Source organism: Carya illinoinensis, chromosome 16 (assembly GCF_018687715.1).
Source record: "Carya illinoinensis cultivar Pawnee chromosome 16, C.illinoinensisPawnee_v1, whole genome shotgun sequence".
Taxonomy (NCBI): Eukaryota; Viridiplantae; Streptophyta; class Magnoliopsida; order Fagales; family Juglandaceae; genus Carya; species Carya illinoinensis.
In genome coordinates, this window is record NC_056767.1 from 22,036,673 (window position 1) to 22,054,598 (window position 17,926).

Consider the following 17,926-nt stretch of genomic DNA (forward strand, 5'->3'; position numbering starts at 1 on the left):
AAAATAAAAGCACACCCATCTTAAAATAAAATAATAAAATAATAAGATAATAAAAATTGTTATCTTAAAATATTTAACTTAAAGAATTAATAAAGTGACATAAGGACCTACATAGTAAGACTCGGGTATTAAAGAAATGGATTTACATTATGTGTGGTTATGGCATGATGGTAGGAGCGGACTATGAACTTCCCTTTCTTGAGGGTGGAGTACATTCGATCATAGAACTCTGAGAAAGTGTCAATTTCCCAATCTTGTGCATCTCTAAAGAATGTAATGTTCCATTGGGGAGTACCATCAGATAGGATTAAGACATTCACAATTGATACTTCTTTCATTCTTGTTGTGCCATAAAATTCTGGATAAGCTTCCTTGAGTGTCCTATCGCCACCACCATACATCATGCCAAAATTTGATTTTGGATGCATCACCCACCTCAAAACAAATTTTTCTTGAAAATGTGTCTCATCCTCTTCTTATGTGTTTCTGTAGTCCTGCCACATATGGCACACTTACCTCACTATCACACGTCCGGATATCTCATATGCTGTCCATATTGTCAATAAATTTATGGACACACCTCGACACTTGCATTTAGTGGTTGTTCGTCGTATTATCAGATATTTGATTGGGACTCCTAACTGTGGGTTATTTTTTCTTGCTGGCACTTCTCTACAACTTATGGCTTATAGTGATGCAGATTGGACTAGTTGCCCAGATTCTAGGCGTTCTACAACTGGTTGGTGCATCTTTCTTGGAGATTCACTCGTCTCCTGGAAATGCAAGAAGCAAGAGTGTGTTTCTAAATCCTCTACTGAAGCTAAATATAGAGCTATGTTAGCAGCTTGCTCTGAGGTGATGTGGTTGTGGGGCATTCTTCAAGAGATTGGTTTTTCGCAAGACAAGCCAACTCCTCTTCATGGTGACAACACTAGTGCCATTCAAATTGCTGTCAATCCAGTATTTCACGAGCGTACCAAACATATTGAAGTGGATTGTCACTATATTCGTCAAGCCTATGAGGCTAAGTCTATTATTCTTCCTTATATCTCTACGAATCTTCAAGTAGCTGATATATTCACGAAGGCGATGAAAAGACAGCGGCATCAATTCCTAGTTAGCAAATTGATGCTAGTAGATACGCTAGCATCAATTTGAGGGGGGGTATTAGTGGATTATATTTATTTAAATTAATTCCAATGTTTATCTAATAATTCCTATGTTTATCTATGTATTTTGGGTATAGATAGATTTGTACAGCTGTATAGGATTTATAGGATTTGTAATTTGAATATTTAATGGGAAACATATCTTATCCAAGATTTGAATCCCTTTAAGATAGGAAGTCAGATTTCGAATTTCCTATCTTTGTAATCTATTTTTTGCTATTTATGTATGAGAAGAAAGAGGAGGAGATTCATTCAGCAAAAAGAAAAGTGTTAGTTCAAACACCATCCTCCCCATAGTTCACCAAACTTCGATCCTATGACAGATCTAGATAATGCTCCCCATTCATTATGGTATCTCCATAGTCATTTGCCAAGCAAAGATTTGTTAAAAGATTGCAAGTTCCGAATAGCCAATCCTCTTTCGGGATAGGAGAGCACACCATCTCCCCATTTACCAAGTGGAATTTAAACACACACCCCCCCCCCCCCCCCCCCCCCAAAAAAAAAAAAACCAAAAGAAAAATGAAAAAAAAGAAATCTGTGAAATGAACCACCTTGGTGGGAAGCAGAAAAAGTGATAGAAAGTAGGTTGGTAAGTTAGATAGGGTACTTTTGATTAAAGTGACGTATCTAGATAGGTACATCCTCTTCCAACTAGCCAATTTCCACTCCATTTTGTCAAGTACATCATCCCAAATAGATTTCGATTTGAACGGGTCACCCAAAGGAAGACCCAAATATTTCAACAACAATTGGGATTTCTTGCTTTCCAAGATGTGAGCCATGCTGTACACATTCGGAACATTCCCCACGAGGACTACTTCTGATTTAACCAAGTTCACCTACAAACCCAAAACAACTTCAAATCATAAAAGGAGTGCCCTCAAAGCTCAAATTTGATCATGACTGGCGCCACAAAAGATTAGGGTATTATCAGCAAATAATAGGTGGCATATGTGAAGTGAGCCAGTATTTGCCTACCCCATTAAGAATCCCGATAAGAACCTGCCACAACCCCTAAAATCATCTTACTAAAAGCTTCCATTACAAAAACAAAAAATAGCGGAGATGGAGGGTCACCTTGTCTCAAGCCTCGAGTGTTTTTAAAAAAGCCCTTTGATGTGCCATTCACCAAGATAGAAAAACAAACAGTACAGATACACTATTTGATCCAAGAACACCATTTTGAGCCAAAGCCACATCGCTCGAGAATATAGAGCAAAAATCTCCAATTGACTCAGTCATAGGCCTTCTCCATATCAAGCTTACAAAAGAGCCCCAACACTCCTGACTTGAGTATACTATCCAAGCATTCATTGGCGATTCACCAAATTAAGAATTTGCCTACATTGGAAAAAGGCGTTTTGAGGCTTTGAGATTAATTTCTCAACCACCATGCTCAATCTATTCACTAAAACTTTCAAAATGATATTGTAAATTCCGCTCACCAAGCTAATAGGGCAATAATATTTTACCTCTACAGCACCAAGTTTTTTTTTTTTTTTTAATGAGAGCAATAAATGTTGCATTGAGACTCTTTTCAAACATACCATTTTCTTGGAATTCATTAAAGACCCCCATTATATCTTCTTTGATCACTTCACAAGAAGTTTGGAAAAAAGCCATAGAAAATCCATTCGGACCTGGAGTTTTGTCACCTGCCATGCTTCTTAACACATTTCTGATTTCTGTTTATTCAAAAGGCCTCTCAAGTTGTTCTGCTTATTGCAAGTCAAGAGCATCAATGTGGAGCCCATCTAGTCTCAGTCTCCAAGAGAATTGTACTGAAAGCAAACTCTTATAATAGTTGACAATGTGATCTGTTATCTTGGTTTGGTAGGAAGAAGCCGCTCCATCAACCATCAACCATCAACATCTCTATGGTATTGTTCCACTTATGAGAGTTAGCCACCCAATAGAAAAACTGGGCGGAGATCTTTAATAGAATGGACATAGCTTGGGTAATGCCCAAGAGGTTGGTCAAATTGTTTGCATGTTGGCAAAGATGTAGGGCCAATTCACCTATTGAGGATGTATAGAGGATGACTCCTCTATGTATCAAGTGGTGTTTAAGGATTGAAAGGAATGGTTGAAACTTTAAAGAGAATGAGCATCCTCCGGATGAGCTAAGAAGTTTCTTCTTCCATTCTTTATTTCTTTGGGAATCCTCTTGTGTATTTAATGGAGCTTGCTTCAATGACTTTCTTCTACCACTTTCTAGCTCCTTGTTAAGTAACTACGTGTATGCTATTTGTATACCTCTTGTGTACTTGGGTTATGCCTATTTACTACTATCAATAAAATGTTATTTTACTTATAAAAAAATTACATTAAATAAAAGCTGAAGCGCCTTCTTTGTTTTCTATTTTTCCACACCAGCATTGATTTTTTTTTTTTTTAAAGTTTTTCTTAATTTTATTATTTCTTCAATTATGTCTCTTGCCCTTCTCCTACATGTAGGGACTCTAGGTCTTCAGGGATTTAATTGGGTAGGAACTGTTGCTGCCCTAATTTCCTTGTCTCTTTCGCTTCTCCAGATTGGACTTGAACTCTACTTTTTATTTACATTCAGCACTGTCAATTCCCCCTTCAATCTCTAACCCCTTCAACTTCAATTTCCCCCTTCACTCTCCAGCCCCTTCAACTTCCAGCCCATTCAATTTCTTTTGTTTTAGTTTCCACACAAAACCACATCTCCTCCTCTAACCCCCCCCCCCCCCCCCCCCCCCTCTTTTCCTTTTGGTAATTATATCCTATGCTAAATAGTGAATGGGCTTGAACTTTACTTGGCAGTTACTCTATGACAGAAAGCATTTAAGGCAATGTCTACCTTCATTTAGGTGTATTAAGTGCATGCCTGGTCATCTAAGGCACCGTTTGGATACTTAGAATATCTCAATAATCTGTGAATAGTAGTGAAATAGTTTGAGTTAAGATGTTTTATTGGGTTTTAGGAAAAGAGAGAGAAAAAGTTTAATAAAAATCTTATAAAGTTAATTATTTGTTTGAATATAATTTTTGTTTTGAAATTTGAAAAAGTTACATTTTTTTTTTTTTTTTGTGTTTTGTTTGGGAGTTTGGGAAAATTGTAATGATTAGATGAAAAAGTTGAAGATCTGAAATTGAAAAGTGCTTGTGTTTGAGTGATGTTTGGGGAGAAAATATTTGAGAATCTAAGAACACTTTAGAATAGTTGTGTTGCCAAAAGAGCCCTAACTGACCAATGCTAACCATTAGCAAACACACCTCTGTTTTAGGCTGTCATTTCTAGTCTTGGTTCATGAGTTTCTGAATTTCCATATGTTTATAATGGTGAATACCATCTCTTCTAAGCTGTGCAAACATGTTGTCTGGTGAGGAGCATGTGGATATGATAATAGGAGTTGCTGTTGCTGATGGAGATGTGACACGAAAAGTGCAGATGCTGATTAAAATACTTCTCAACAATCAGGACAAATAATATTTTCGCACAATCAGTTTTGTTGAGTGAGGTATGTTCGCTTTAGTTCTTCTTCAGGTTGGTAAGTTTCTACATGGTTTATCTTTGCATTGATTGATTCAGTTTTCCATGTTCTTTACAGTGTATTGTCATACTCAACCAAGCATTTTCTGTAGCACTTCCATCTTTAATTTTTATTATATGTGCCAGCTTGATAAGTCATGACAACAGTCGTGAAATGTAGACATAATAGTTCATGACATAATTTCCAAATTCTAGGATGGTCATGTAGGTTTTGAAGGCTGTTTATAAGGAAGGCAAAGGAAAAGAAAAAACACAGAGGAGCCAGACCAACTGAAGTGCAAGGTTCCTGTACATATTCTAAAGATATGACTGTTTTATTTGGTGTTTAGTGCTTGGAGATTAATAGAATTTAGATATGTTTTCTGATTATTTGGTAGATCGAGTTATTGATACTGTGACGGTTCACGTTGTTATTGGCTGTAGAGTTGTCACATTTGCTAGAAGAAGTCAGCGTAGTGCTGCAATGGTTTAAAAACTTGGAACTTTCTGCACATAAGGATATCTCGTGATGAAGTGCAAAGACTAAATGATGTTTCTGAGTGTAGCTTATAACTTTTGAGAGTATAGCTTCAACTAAAACTTTATTCAGTTTTTAAAGAATGTATTTTTTATAAGTAAAAGATTATATTAATAAACATCTGCATAGCCCAAGTACACGGGGAGTATACAAGAGGTAACACCTAATTAGGAGATTTTAAAGAATATTTATCCAAATTTTTATAAAAATGAAAGTATCAGCTCTTCCAAATTAACTCAGCATGCATTTTCACTATCAAATGCTTTTGCTCTTCATTTTGTAGGATGAAAATAAAAACTTATCAAAAATATTATTAGACTAGCCAAGACGCTTAATTACATGTACAAATTTATTTGAGTTGATTTTTCTTAGCCTCTACACAATTGTGCGCTATGCGTGGATCCATAACTAAAAACCAAGGATTGCACCTTCTGCTTTTTTTAATGAAATCTTATTACTTATCATTAAAAAAAATCAAAAATCAAAACCACCACCATTTGATGGAAGCACAATCATAAGGCAAAGAAAGTGGATAAAAAGAATAGGAAGAAGTGATTGAGAACAATGCAGCTGTATATTTTCTGTAACTAAATGCTAACATTTATAATAAATGTTTAAAAACTTGTTCATGGCCTTTATTTTTATGCTTTGGTGCTGAAACACAAATAATAATAATAATCATCATCATCATAGTAATAGTAATAACAATATAATAACTAGACAGAAGAACAAAACTTTGTGCATCAACAAATCGATTATCAAAACTGACAATTTTTGTCACCTACCTGTTTCTGGAGGTCAACAATCTCTTTTTGAGCTAGAGTATAGTCACGTTCATGTCTCCTTGAATCAGCCTGGAAGATATATGTGTCAACACAACCAATGAGAAATGTCATCAGACATATAACTTAGATAAATATGTCAGACCTTCAATTTCTGTATGGTTTTCTCAAAGTTAGTCTGTTCAGACAGCAAGTTCTGCAGCTTCTGGTTGATTTCAGAGTATGCTTCTGCCATTCTTTCATGTTCCGCTGCATAGATATCAATTATTTTAATAATGAAACAAAAATAACATGCCAAGCAACAAATTTAAAGTCACCAAGAATTTGCTTTAATGTGAAAACAGTGTATCCAGATGAATGAAAAATATTAGCTCATGAACTTGAATAAAAAATGAAAAAACAGTATCTACAGTTGAAATAGAACAAGAGATGAGGGAGAGAGAGAGAAAATAGAATTGCTCAGGAAGAGATATACCCGGATTTTGAGGTCCTCTATTCAGTGTGAGTACAAGTGCGTTTGAGTGCAAAAGAATTTCACAACATACTAAACAAAGGGAATTCAAGGAGCTGTAATGTACGAAAGATGACAGATGCCATGGAAGATGAAAAGGACAAGTTGATCACTGTAATCAATCACAACAAAGTCACAAGACATTTTGACCAAATTCACCAATTGTCCCAAAAGACTGAGTGTATGGAAAAATGTGAATTTAATTATTTAACTTATTTTAACACCCACCTCACATGTGGGCAAACTCTTTCTTAATAAGTGGGCCCAACACATGAAATATTTAATTGAAGTGAGGTGAAGTGTGAAATATATAATTTATATATTGAAATGTATAAAAGATGGGGAGAGAGAGACTATGGAATTCCTAAGGAAGACAAACTCCCAAAGCCAGAGTTCCACCAGTTGTAAATTCTGATATAACAAGTGCCAAAGAATCAAAAAAAAAAAAATTAGAGATCTTACAATAATGATAAAATCAACAAATAAAAGGAAGTATAGCTAATCTTCTAGACAATCACATGACAATTGAGCACCAAATCTGTCACGAAAGGGAATAAGTTTTCCCCCCAAGTAATGTGTTATCGCATTCACCACGTTCCCATGCTCAATTCGGGATATTACAACCTCCCCCTCTTATATCCCTATGTCCTCATGAAGCCATTTCATCCTAGGTGGCAAGGCTCAAGTCCCACAATTTTGATTAGGTTTAACTATGATAGCTTGTAACAAAATTGGAATCTATCCCCCTAACCACTATTAGGAGTTTGTGGTTTTGTAATCAAATAGAGTGGCACTATTTACCATCCAATAGAGCATCAGGTGGCATCTTAGTGATGAGGGATAAAAGAGTGGTGGAAAAGTCAGAAGATTGTACGGGGGATTATATGGTGGCTTGCTCATTCAAGAACATTGTGGATGAATATCAATGGGCCTTCGCAAGTGTTTATGGTCCTAACTTAGATTGTGCAGGAAGTGTACTATGGGATGAATTGGCTGGCCTAAGCAGTATATGGGATTTCCCCTGGTGTATTGGTGGCAACTTTAACATTACTCGATTCTCGAGTGAACAATCGGGTGGTTCTAGCTTCAATTCACCAATGGTAGATTTCTCTAACTTCATCTATGAACAAGATTTACTAGATATTCCTCTTACAGCTGGCACCTACACTTGGTCAAGCAACCGAGAACACCCCACTTGGTCAAGGATCAATAAATTCCTAGTATCACCTGAATGGGAAGACATTACCCTGAACTCATCCAAAAGAGACTCCCCAGGTTGTGCTTAGATCACTTTCCCACCCTTCTTGATTGTGGGGGCATTCATGATGGCCCAAGGTCCTTCAAATTTGAAAACATTGTTAACGGAGATAATTTAGGATACTTTAATATTTGATTGATACTATAATATTTGATTTGTAATATTTTAGGATGCTTTCTTTTATAGCTAGCTTGTATATATAGCAAATAATTAGGTTGTAAATACATTGGAGATACTTACCTTGTATAGCACTTAGGTGCTGGAAATATGGCAACACTGATGTAAAATCTCTTCTATATAATGAAAGGAAACATTATGGAAAGGACATTCAGGCCAAAATTGACATGGTACCAGAGCCCCTCTTCTAATTCCGTCATTTTTTGGTCTTAATCACTGGGTGCAATTTTCATCGCTGTTCTTGGGAGAATTTCTTTTTCTAGGTTTCAGCTAGTTTTTTCTTGCTCTTCGTGGGAATCGCTACTTTCTGTAGTATCAAACCTTGTGGGTTTGAGTTTTGGTGGCTATCGGACCTGTTTTTCAAAGTTATGAACTCTATTCTATTCTTTGTTGCGAGCTACTTCTCTCGGTGGTTTTTTTTTTTTTTTTTTTCTGGGCAAGTATCATCACTTGGGCTCTTTTGTTGTGTAACTTGGGCTTCTTCATTGTGGGCTGTTTGTTTTGACGTTAATTGGGCTTATTATTGATGTTTAAACTTGGGCCATCTGTTTGTTCTCTTTGCCGTGCCTGCCTTGGTTTATTTGATTGGATTTGCTGCTATTTTCTACGTGCCTTCCATCATGTCTATTGAGAATACTATTGTTCGCTTTACTGGGAAGAATTTTCCAACTTGGGAATTTCAGTTTAAGATATTTTTGGAAGGCAAAGAATTATCAAATCATATTAATAGTTCTGCTAAAAATCCCACTGATGAAAAGGAATTTGCCCAATGGGAGGTCAAGGATGATAAGGTGATCTCCCGGTTATTGGGTGACAGCATGATAGGTTTCCTCTTTCCTTATTTATCTTTTATGAATTGTATATATATACTTCCTTATTTAGATAGCAGAAATTCCATACTTAGACAGATTTTGTATATAGTCCTAGTATTCTTTCTTGTAGATAGATTTCATTCCTGTAATTTAGGCTTGATTATAGCCTTGTATTTTGCACACTTGTGCCCATATAAAGAAAGGAAATCCTCATTAAGGAGGCATTGAATCCACTTGACATGGAATCAAGACCCAAAACTTAGAAATATTTCTGGTTCTTTCTTGTGGGATTTTCTTCTGGTTGGACGATAGTGTTGACTTTGTCGGCACTTTCTGTGAGCTGTTTGCTTGTGGCTGGGCTGCGATAGTTTTTTTTTTCGGTGGTGGGTGATAGTTTTGCCCCTATCGGCACTGTCTGTGAAGTTTCCTTGCTTTCGTTGTCACTGGGTTGCAACATTCCTTGGAGTTTTTTGGTTTTCGACAGCATTCGTTCAAGGATTTTTGGTTCTCGGTTGTATTTGCGAAGCTTTTCTTTGGTTCTCGGCTGATTCATGCTGATTCTGTGAAGGTTTCTTGGTTCTCAGTAGTTTCTGTGCAAGCTTTGTGGTTGCCCTCTGTTTCCCTTTCTCGTGGTGGGCACGGGCAAGCATTCTTCTTGGCTGTTTTTTTACAAGCATCATGTCTTCAAAATCCTTTGTTGTGAAATTCGCAGGTAAAAATTATTCTGCTTGGGAATTTCAGTTTCGCTTATTTGTTTTGAGGAAAGAATTATGGGGTCATATAGATGGTAGTGATCCTGCTCCTACTGAGCTTCCTAAGTTGGCTCAATGGAAGATCAAAAATGCTAGCGTGATGATTGCCAGGTTTCAATTAGATGATCAAAGATGTTAGGAAGATCAAAGATCAAAGCCCGGCATTTTCATTTAGAGTACGAGATTGCTAGTTATACTCAGGGTAATCTCTCCATTCAAGATTATTTTTGCTGGCTTTAATAATCTCTGGGGAGAGTTTACTAACATCATTTATGCCAAGGTACTGGAAGATTCTCTCTCGATTGTGCAGGCCATTCATGAGCAAAAAGAGCAAAATAAGTTTTTAATGAAGTTACGACCTGAATTTGATGCCACTCGCTCCAATTTGATGAACCATGATCCCATGCCATCTTTGGATGTTTGTTTTGGGGAGTTACTTTGTGAATGCTATGGCTTATGCTGCTCAAGGGAAAGGTAAGGGACGAGACATGCAGAACATTCAATGCTTCAACTCAAGGAATACGGACATATTGCTACCCACTGTGCAAGAAAATCTTGCAACTACTGTAAGAAGCCGGGGCATATTATTAAAGATTGTCCTATTCGTCCCCAGAATCATCAGACTAATGCTTATCAAGCTACTGTGGGTTCCTCTTCTTTTACTACTGCTGGTGACTCTTCTACTCTTACTACTGAGATGGTCCAACAGATGATTATTTCGCCTTAGGGCTGCAAGGTAACGGTTCCCTTTCATCCTTCTCATGGCTTGTTGATCCAAGTGCGTGTAATCGCATGCTAGTTCTTCTGATACTCTTAGCAATGTTCGGCGTTATAATGGATCGTCACACATTCAGATTGCTAATGGTAGTCAGTTATCTATTCACTATTGGGGATGTTGGGGATGTTGATTCCACTGTTCCGGATTTTTTGTATGACCTTAACTTTCTACTAGTCTCATATCAGTAGGTGAGTTGGTTGATAAAAATTGTTATGTTTGTTTTTCTCATGATGGTTGTCTTGTACAGGATCAGGTGTCGAGCCATATACTCACGAATGAGCCTAAAGTTGGACGATTATTTTCTCTGCATTTTTCCCTTCCTGCTATTATTTCGTTTGCTTGTAACACTGTGAACAATAAGTGTGAAGTGTGGCATAAACGGTTGGGTCATCCTAATTCCGTTGTTTTATCTCATGTAATAAATTCTGGTTTGTTGGACAATAAAGATCAATTTTCTTCTCATCTCTCTTGATTTTCCACATGCAAATTAGGTAAAAGTAATTCTTTTTCTTTTCATTCTCATGATAGTCATACTGATCGTTGTTTCGATTTGATTCATAGTGATGTGTGGGGAATTTCTCATGTTATCTCACATGCAAATTATAAATACTTTGTTACTTTCATTGATGATTATACGAAGTATACCTAGATTTATTTTCTTCATTCTAAATATGAGGTCTTCTCTATTTTCCAACAATTCACTTCTTATGTTGAGACTCAATTTTCTTATAGCATTAAAATTCTAAGGTCTAATTTAGGTGGTGAATATATGTCTCATGAGTTTCATGATTTTCTCCAACAAAAAGGCATTGTTTCTCAACGTTCTTGTCCTTATACACCTAAGCAAAATAGTGTCGCTGAATGTAAAAATAGACATTTGTTGGATGTTGTTCGTACTTTATTGCTTCAATCATCTGTTCCTCCTAAATTCTGGGTTAAAGCCTTATTTACGGCTGTTTATTTAATTAATAGATTGTCGTCCAGTGTCTTGAATTTTGAAACTCCGTACTTTGGTCTTTATCATCAGTATCCTCACTACCTTGATATGCATACTTTTGGCTGTGTTTGTTTTGTTCATTTGCCTTCCCATGAACGACATATACTATATGCTCAATCAGTTAAATGCGCTTTTATGGGTTATAATACTTCACACAAAGGTTATGTTTGCTATGATCCATGCTCTAATAGATTTTGCATTTCTCGTCATGTTGTTTTCTTTGAAAATCAGTCATTCTTTTCTTCTCCTACTCAGTCTTTGCCCCTTCTTGAGCCTAATCCGCATATGAGTCTGCTTAGACTGAATCTTCTACAGGTGATCCGGACACTACCACAGTTCCTCGACATTCGACTAGAGTGTCTCATCCACCGGATCGGTATGGTTTCTCCCATACCTGTCTTCATGCTACTTTGTCTTCCATTCCCATTCCGTCAGGTTATTCTGAGGCTGCTAAACATGATTTTTTGCGTGTGGCGATGGCCGAAGAACTTCAGGCTCTTTAGGATAATCATACATGGGATGTTGTCCCTTGTCCTGCTCAGGTGAAAGCTATTGGTTGCATATGGGTTTATTCTATCAAGTTGCATTCTGATGGGACCCTGGATCGGTATAAGGCCCGGTTGGTTGCACTTGGGAATAGGCAACAATATGGGGTGGACTCTGAGGAGACTTTTGCTCCAGTTGCCAAGATGACTACGGTGCGGACTATACTTTCTATTGCTGTATCCCAAGGTTGGCCTCTTCATTCATCAAATGGATATCAAAAATGCCTTTTTTCATGGCGATCTCAAAGAAGAGATATACATGACCATTCCACCTGGTTTGTCCTCCTCTTCTTCCTCAGATGTCTATAAGTTGAAACACTCGGATATATGGGTTGAACCAAGCTCTCAAAGCATGGTTTGATAAATCCCGATCCACTTTGCTTCAATTTTCTTTTAAGCAAAGTCAATATGACTCTTCTTTATTTTTCTGCAAGAAATCTATTGGCATTGTTCTTCTTCTGGTTTATGTTAATGATATTGTTATTATTGGGATGGACTTCGCCTTGATCACCCGATTGCAGCAGCATCTTCAAGCCTCATTTCATATGAAGGATCTTGGTCCTCTTACATACTTCTTGGGATTGGAAGTTCATACTAATCCATCCGGCATTTTTTTGAATCAGCATAAATATACTCAGGATCTGATTAGTTTGGCTAGTCTTTAGGATACTTTTTCTGTGGATACTCCTCTGGAAGTAAACACGAAATATCGTTGGGACAAGGGTGATCTCTTCTCCGATCCTACTCTGTATTGACAGTTAGTGAGGAGCCTAAACTATTTGACTATTACTTGGCCTGATATTTCATTTGATGTCTAGCAAGTTAGTCAATTCATGCAGGCTCCTCGTCATCTACATTTCGCCGTCGTTCGTCATATTATTCGATATCTTCACAGCTCTCCTAGCCGTGGCCTGTTCTTTCCTACTAGGACTTCTCTTCGTCTTGTGGCTTACAGTGATGCTGATTGCGCAGAATGTCCTGATACACGACTATCTGTTACAAGCCGGTGCATGTTTCTTGGTGACTCTTTGATATCTTGAAAGAGTAAGAAACAGGATCACGTTTCCAAATCTTCAACCAAACTCGAATTCCATGCGATGTCTACTGCTTGTTCTGAGATTCTTTGGCTTCGTGGTCTCCTCACTGAGATTGGCTGCGTTCAGTCCAATCCTACTCCTCTACATGCTGACAACACTAGTGCCATTCAAATTGCTGCAAATCCCATTTTTCATGAATGTACGAAACACATTGAGGTGGACTGTCATTCCATTCGGGAAGTATTGGACACGTATCATTTCTCTTCTTCATCTTTCTACTGACCTCCAAATCGCTGATGTGTTTACTAAGGCCATGACATGACAACGTCATCAGTTTCTTGTGGGCAAATTGATGCTTCTTGACCAACCAGCATCAATTTGAGGGAGGATGACAGCATGATACGTTTCCTCTTTCCTTATTTATCTTTTATGAGTTGTGTATATATATACTTCCTTATTTAGATAGCAGAAGTTTCATACTTAGACAGATTTTGTAGATAGTCCTACTTTCCTCTCTTGTAGATAGATTTAATTCCTATAATTTAGGCTTGATTCCAGCTTGTATCTTGCACACTTGTGCCTATATAATGAAAGGAAATCCTCACTAAGGAGGCATTGAATCCACTTGAAATTGGGAACGATTGAGCCCCATCTTGTCACTAATCTTTAATGTTTTACTACGACTCAAGCTATGTGGGACTACCTGCATCATATTTATTACCAAGACCATAGTGCTTGAAAATTCCAATTGGAGTTGGAAATTAGCAACTCCAATCAAGGTAATTTGACCATTGAGCAATTTTCTTCTAGTTTTATTAATATTTAGAGCGAGTATTCTGCTATTGTTCATGCGAAGGTTCCCCCTGTGACCCTCGCAGCTCTTCAAGCGGTTCATTTTGAGAGTCAATGCAATCAGTTTTTGATGACACTTCAACCTTAATTTGAGCCTATTCGAGCCTGTTTATTGAACCGTAATCCGGTTCCTTCGTTGGATACTTGTTTGGGATATTTATTGCGTAAAGAACAGCGGTTATCCACTCAGATGGGTATGACTTCTGAAAATGTCTTTTTCGAGGCTATGAATGTAGCCTATGCAACACAAATGAGAGGGAAGAACAAGTTGCAGTGTTTCAGGTGCAAGGAGTTCGATCATATTGCTCGCAATTGTCCTAAGAAAGTTAGTAACTACTGTAAAGAGCCATATCATCAAAGACTGTCAAGTTCGGCCTCAGAATCGCCAATCCCAAGCCTATCAAGCTGTTGTTCAGTCCTTGTCTTCTTCTGTGCACCCCACTGTAAGCTCTGATTCATCTGTTCTCACACCTGCCATGGTCCAACAGATGATTGTATCTACTTTTACGACTTTAGGCCTGCAAGGTACGGGTTCTAACTCCACTTCTTCTTGGATTGTTGATTCGGGTGCTTCTAATCATATGACTGGTAGTATGACAGGACTCCATGGTGTTCGTAAGTATGGAGGCACGCAAACTATTCAGATTGTTGATGGCAATACTCTTCCTATAACTGTTGTTGGTACTTTGGGCTCTTCATTTCGAAATGTTTTTGTCTCTCCTGAATTATCTACCAATTTGATTTCTGTTGGACAATTGGTGGATAATAACTATAATGTTCACTTCTCTCATGGTGGTTGTCTTGTGCAGGATCGGATGTCCAGGACGGTGATCATGAAGGGGCCTAAAGTGGGACGTCTATTTCCTTTACAGTTTTCTATTCCTAATGTTGTTTCTCTTGCTTGTACGGATACTACCAATAATAATGAAGTCTGACATAAGAAATTGGGTCATCCTAATTCTGTTGTCTAGACTCATCTTTTGAAACATGATTTTTTGGGCAATAAAAATTCATTTTCTTCTTCTTTTGTATCTTTTGATTGTGCTACTTGTCGTCTTGGTAATAGTAAAACTTAACATTTTCCTGCGCATGACCGTCATGCTTCTAATTGCTTTGAGATTGTGGATACTGATGTTTGGGGTGTCAGTCCTGTTATTTCTCATGGTCAGTATCGTTATTTTGTAACATTTATCAATAATTATAGTCGATTTTCTTGGATCTATTTTCTCCGTTCTAAAACTGACGTGTTTTATGTCTTTCAAAAAGTTGTTGTGCTTGTCGAGACACAGTTCAATACTTGTACCAAAATCTTACGCTCCGACTCAGGGGAGGAGTACATGTCTCATTCCTTTCAAATTTATCTTCAGCAAAAGGGGATCATTTCTCAGCATTCTAGTCCTTATACCCCTCAACAAAATGGAGTCGTTAAGCATAAGAATTGTCATCTCTTAGATGTCGTTCGTCCTTTGTTGATTGATTCTTCCGTTCCTTCTAAGTTCTGGGTAGAAGCTTTATCTACTTGTCTACTGCCACTCTAAATTATGATTCTCCCTATTTTCGATTATTTGGCATATCTCCTGAGTATCAGTCATTTCATACTTTGGATGTGTTTGTTTTGTTCATTTGCCACTTGTTGATCGTCAGAAGCTTGTTGCCCAGTCTGTCATGTGTGCTTTTATGGGATATAGCCCTACTCAAAAAGGATTTGTTTGTTATGATGCTCATGCAAACAAATTTCAAATCTCTCGAAATGTGATTTTCTTCGAATATCAATATTTCTTTCAGTCTTAGGTTATTTCTGATCCTCTTGTTGCTTCTTCATGCTTTTTATGATGTGTCTTCTTTTATAAAGCGATTTAAACTAGGTGTGGTGTATCACTGATCCGTCATCTGATTCCACGGTTCCTATACCTCGGTGTTCTACCCGGGTTACACATCCACCGGATAGGTATAGTTTTCCTCATACCTCACTTACTGCCACTCTCGACACTGTTTCTATTCCTCATTCTTATACCCAGGCAGCCACCCAAACATATTGGCAATAGGACATACAAGAAGAAATCTAAGCTCTTCAAGACAATCACACTTGGGATATTGTTACCTATCCATCTGGTGTCAAACCTATTGGTTGTAAATGGGTGTATTCAGTCAAGTTTCGGTCTGATGGATCACTGGACAGATATAAGGCCCGTTTCGTGACTCTTGGGAACGAGCAGAAGTATGGTATTGATTATGAAGAGACATTTGCACTTATTGCCAAATGACTACTGTGAGGACCATCTTGGCACTTGCTACGTCGCAAGGGTGGTCTCTCCGGCAGATGGATGTGAAGAATGATTGTCTACAAGGGCATCTGAAGGAAGAAATTTATGTCTCCACCTCCCGGCATGTTTGCTAAACCTTCCTCAGAGGCTTGTAGGCTACGTCGATCCTTGTATGGAGTGAAACAAGCTCTACGTACATGGTTTGATAGATTTCGCTCTACCCTACTTGCTTTTCATTTTACTCGGAGTCAATCTGATTCCTCTCTTTTTCTTCGCAAGACTACTGCAAGAATTGTATCACTTCTGATATATGTTGATGACATTGTGATTACTGGCTTTGATACTGAGTTAATTCAGCAATTACATCAGCATCTCAAGGTCTCTTTTCACATGAAAGATCTTAGTCCCCTGCAATACTTTCTTAGCCTTGAGGTGTAGATTACTCCGACTGGTATATTGTTACATCAGCACAAATATACTCAAGAAGTAATTTCATTGGATGGTTTCCAATCGGGTAACTCTGTTCTTACTCATTTAGAGGTAAGTCTCAAGTTTTGTTAGGAGTAAGGCGAGCTTCTCTCAGATCCATCCTTGTATTAGCAACTTGTTGGGAGTTTGAACTACTTGACGATTACTCATCCTAACATTTCTTTTGTAGTGCAACAAGTCAGTCAATTTATGCAGACCCCTCGACATCTTCGTTTAGCCGCTATCCGTCGCATTATCCGATATCTAAAAGGCGCCTCTATTTGCGGGTTGTTCTTTCCTAAGGAATCTTCCTTACAGTTGATGGGGTATAGTGATGTTGATTGGACCAGATGTGCGGATACTCATCGCTCTATTACTGGTCAGTGCATATATTCTTAGGCAATGCACTTGGAAGAGTAAGAAGCAAGACAAAGTTTTCAAGTCCACTAAGTCTGAGTATCTTGCTATGTCCTCTGCATGCTCTGAGATCACATGGCTTCATTGGTTATTAGGTGAAATTAGTTTCCTCAGCTTCATTCCACTCCTCTTTATGTTGATAATACAAGTGCTATTCAGATCGCCGCTAATCTTGTTTTCTAAGAGCATACGAAACATATAGAAGTCAATTTTCATTCCATACGTTAAGCTTTTGACAAACATGTGATTACTCTTCCTCACATTTCCATCGAACATCACACTGCAGACATATTCACTAAAGCTCTTTCTCGGCACCAGCATCAGTTCTTAGTTGAGAAATTGATGCTTCTTGATCTCCCAACATCAAGTTGAGGGAGGATGTTAATAGAGATAATTTAGGATACTTTAATATTTGATTGATACTATAATATTTGATTTGTAATATTTTAGGATGCTTTCTTTTATAGCTAGCTTGTATATATAGCAGATAATTAGGCTGTAAATACATTGGAGATACTTACGTTGTATAGCACTTTGGCGATAGAAACATGGCAACAATGATGTAAAATCTCTTCTATATAATGAAAGGAAATGGTGTGGAAAGGGCATTCAGACCAAAATTGACAAACATGTGGTTGAAATCTGAAGGGTTCCTTGATCGAATCCAATAATGGTGGTCTTCTTATCAATTTCATGGCACTCCAAGTTATATCATGTCATGTAAATTGAAGTCCCTGAAAAAAGATTGGAAGGCTTGAAATGAGCAAGCGTTTGGAAATGTGGAAGCTAAAATGTCTACACTCTTTGAGGAACTCAAAGGATTGAAGGGATAAGAAGAGGAGAACGTATTATCTCAAACGGAGAGGGCTCATAAAATTCAAGTGTCTGCAGATCTCTAAATGGTTCCTCTATTGAAAGAAATATCTTGGAGACAAAAGTCACGAGCACTGTGGTTGAAGGGGATAAATGCACCCTTTTTTTTTTTTGGTAAGTATGCACCAAGTTTTTAATGGCATGTCTTTTCATGACTTCCTTGTATCACTCAACTAGCATGCATAGGTGATGCT

The 17,926-nt window shown here is 37.7% G+C and overlaps 1 protein-coding gene across 2 annotated transcripts in view; it reads right to left on the minus strand.

Annotated features, from left to right (window-relative positions):
* Window positions 1-17,926, minus strand: part of LOC122299111 (nuclear-pore anchor-like) — a 93,896-nt gene that overhangs the window by 53,275 nt on the left and 22,695 nt on the right. For both annotated transcript variants that reach the window (XM_043109056.1, XM_043109055.1), the window contains exons 13-14: window positions 6,137-6,240; window positions 5,995-6,063 (exon numbers count right to left, since the gene is read on the minus strand). In XM_043109056.1, coding sequence (XP_042964990.1) covers window positions 5,995-6,063; window positions 6,137-6,240 — 173 coding nt within the window. The remainder of the gene's footprint in view (window positions 1-5,994; window positions 6,064-6,136; window positions 6,241-17,926) is intronic.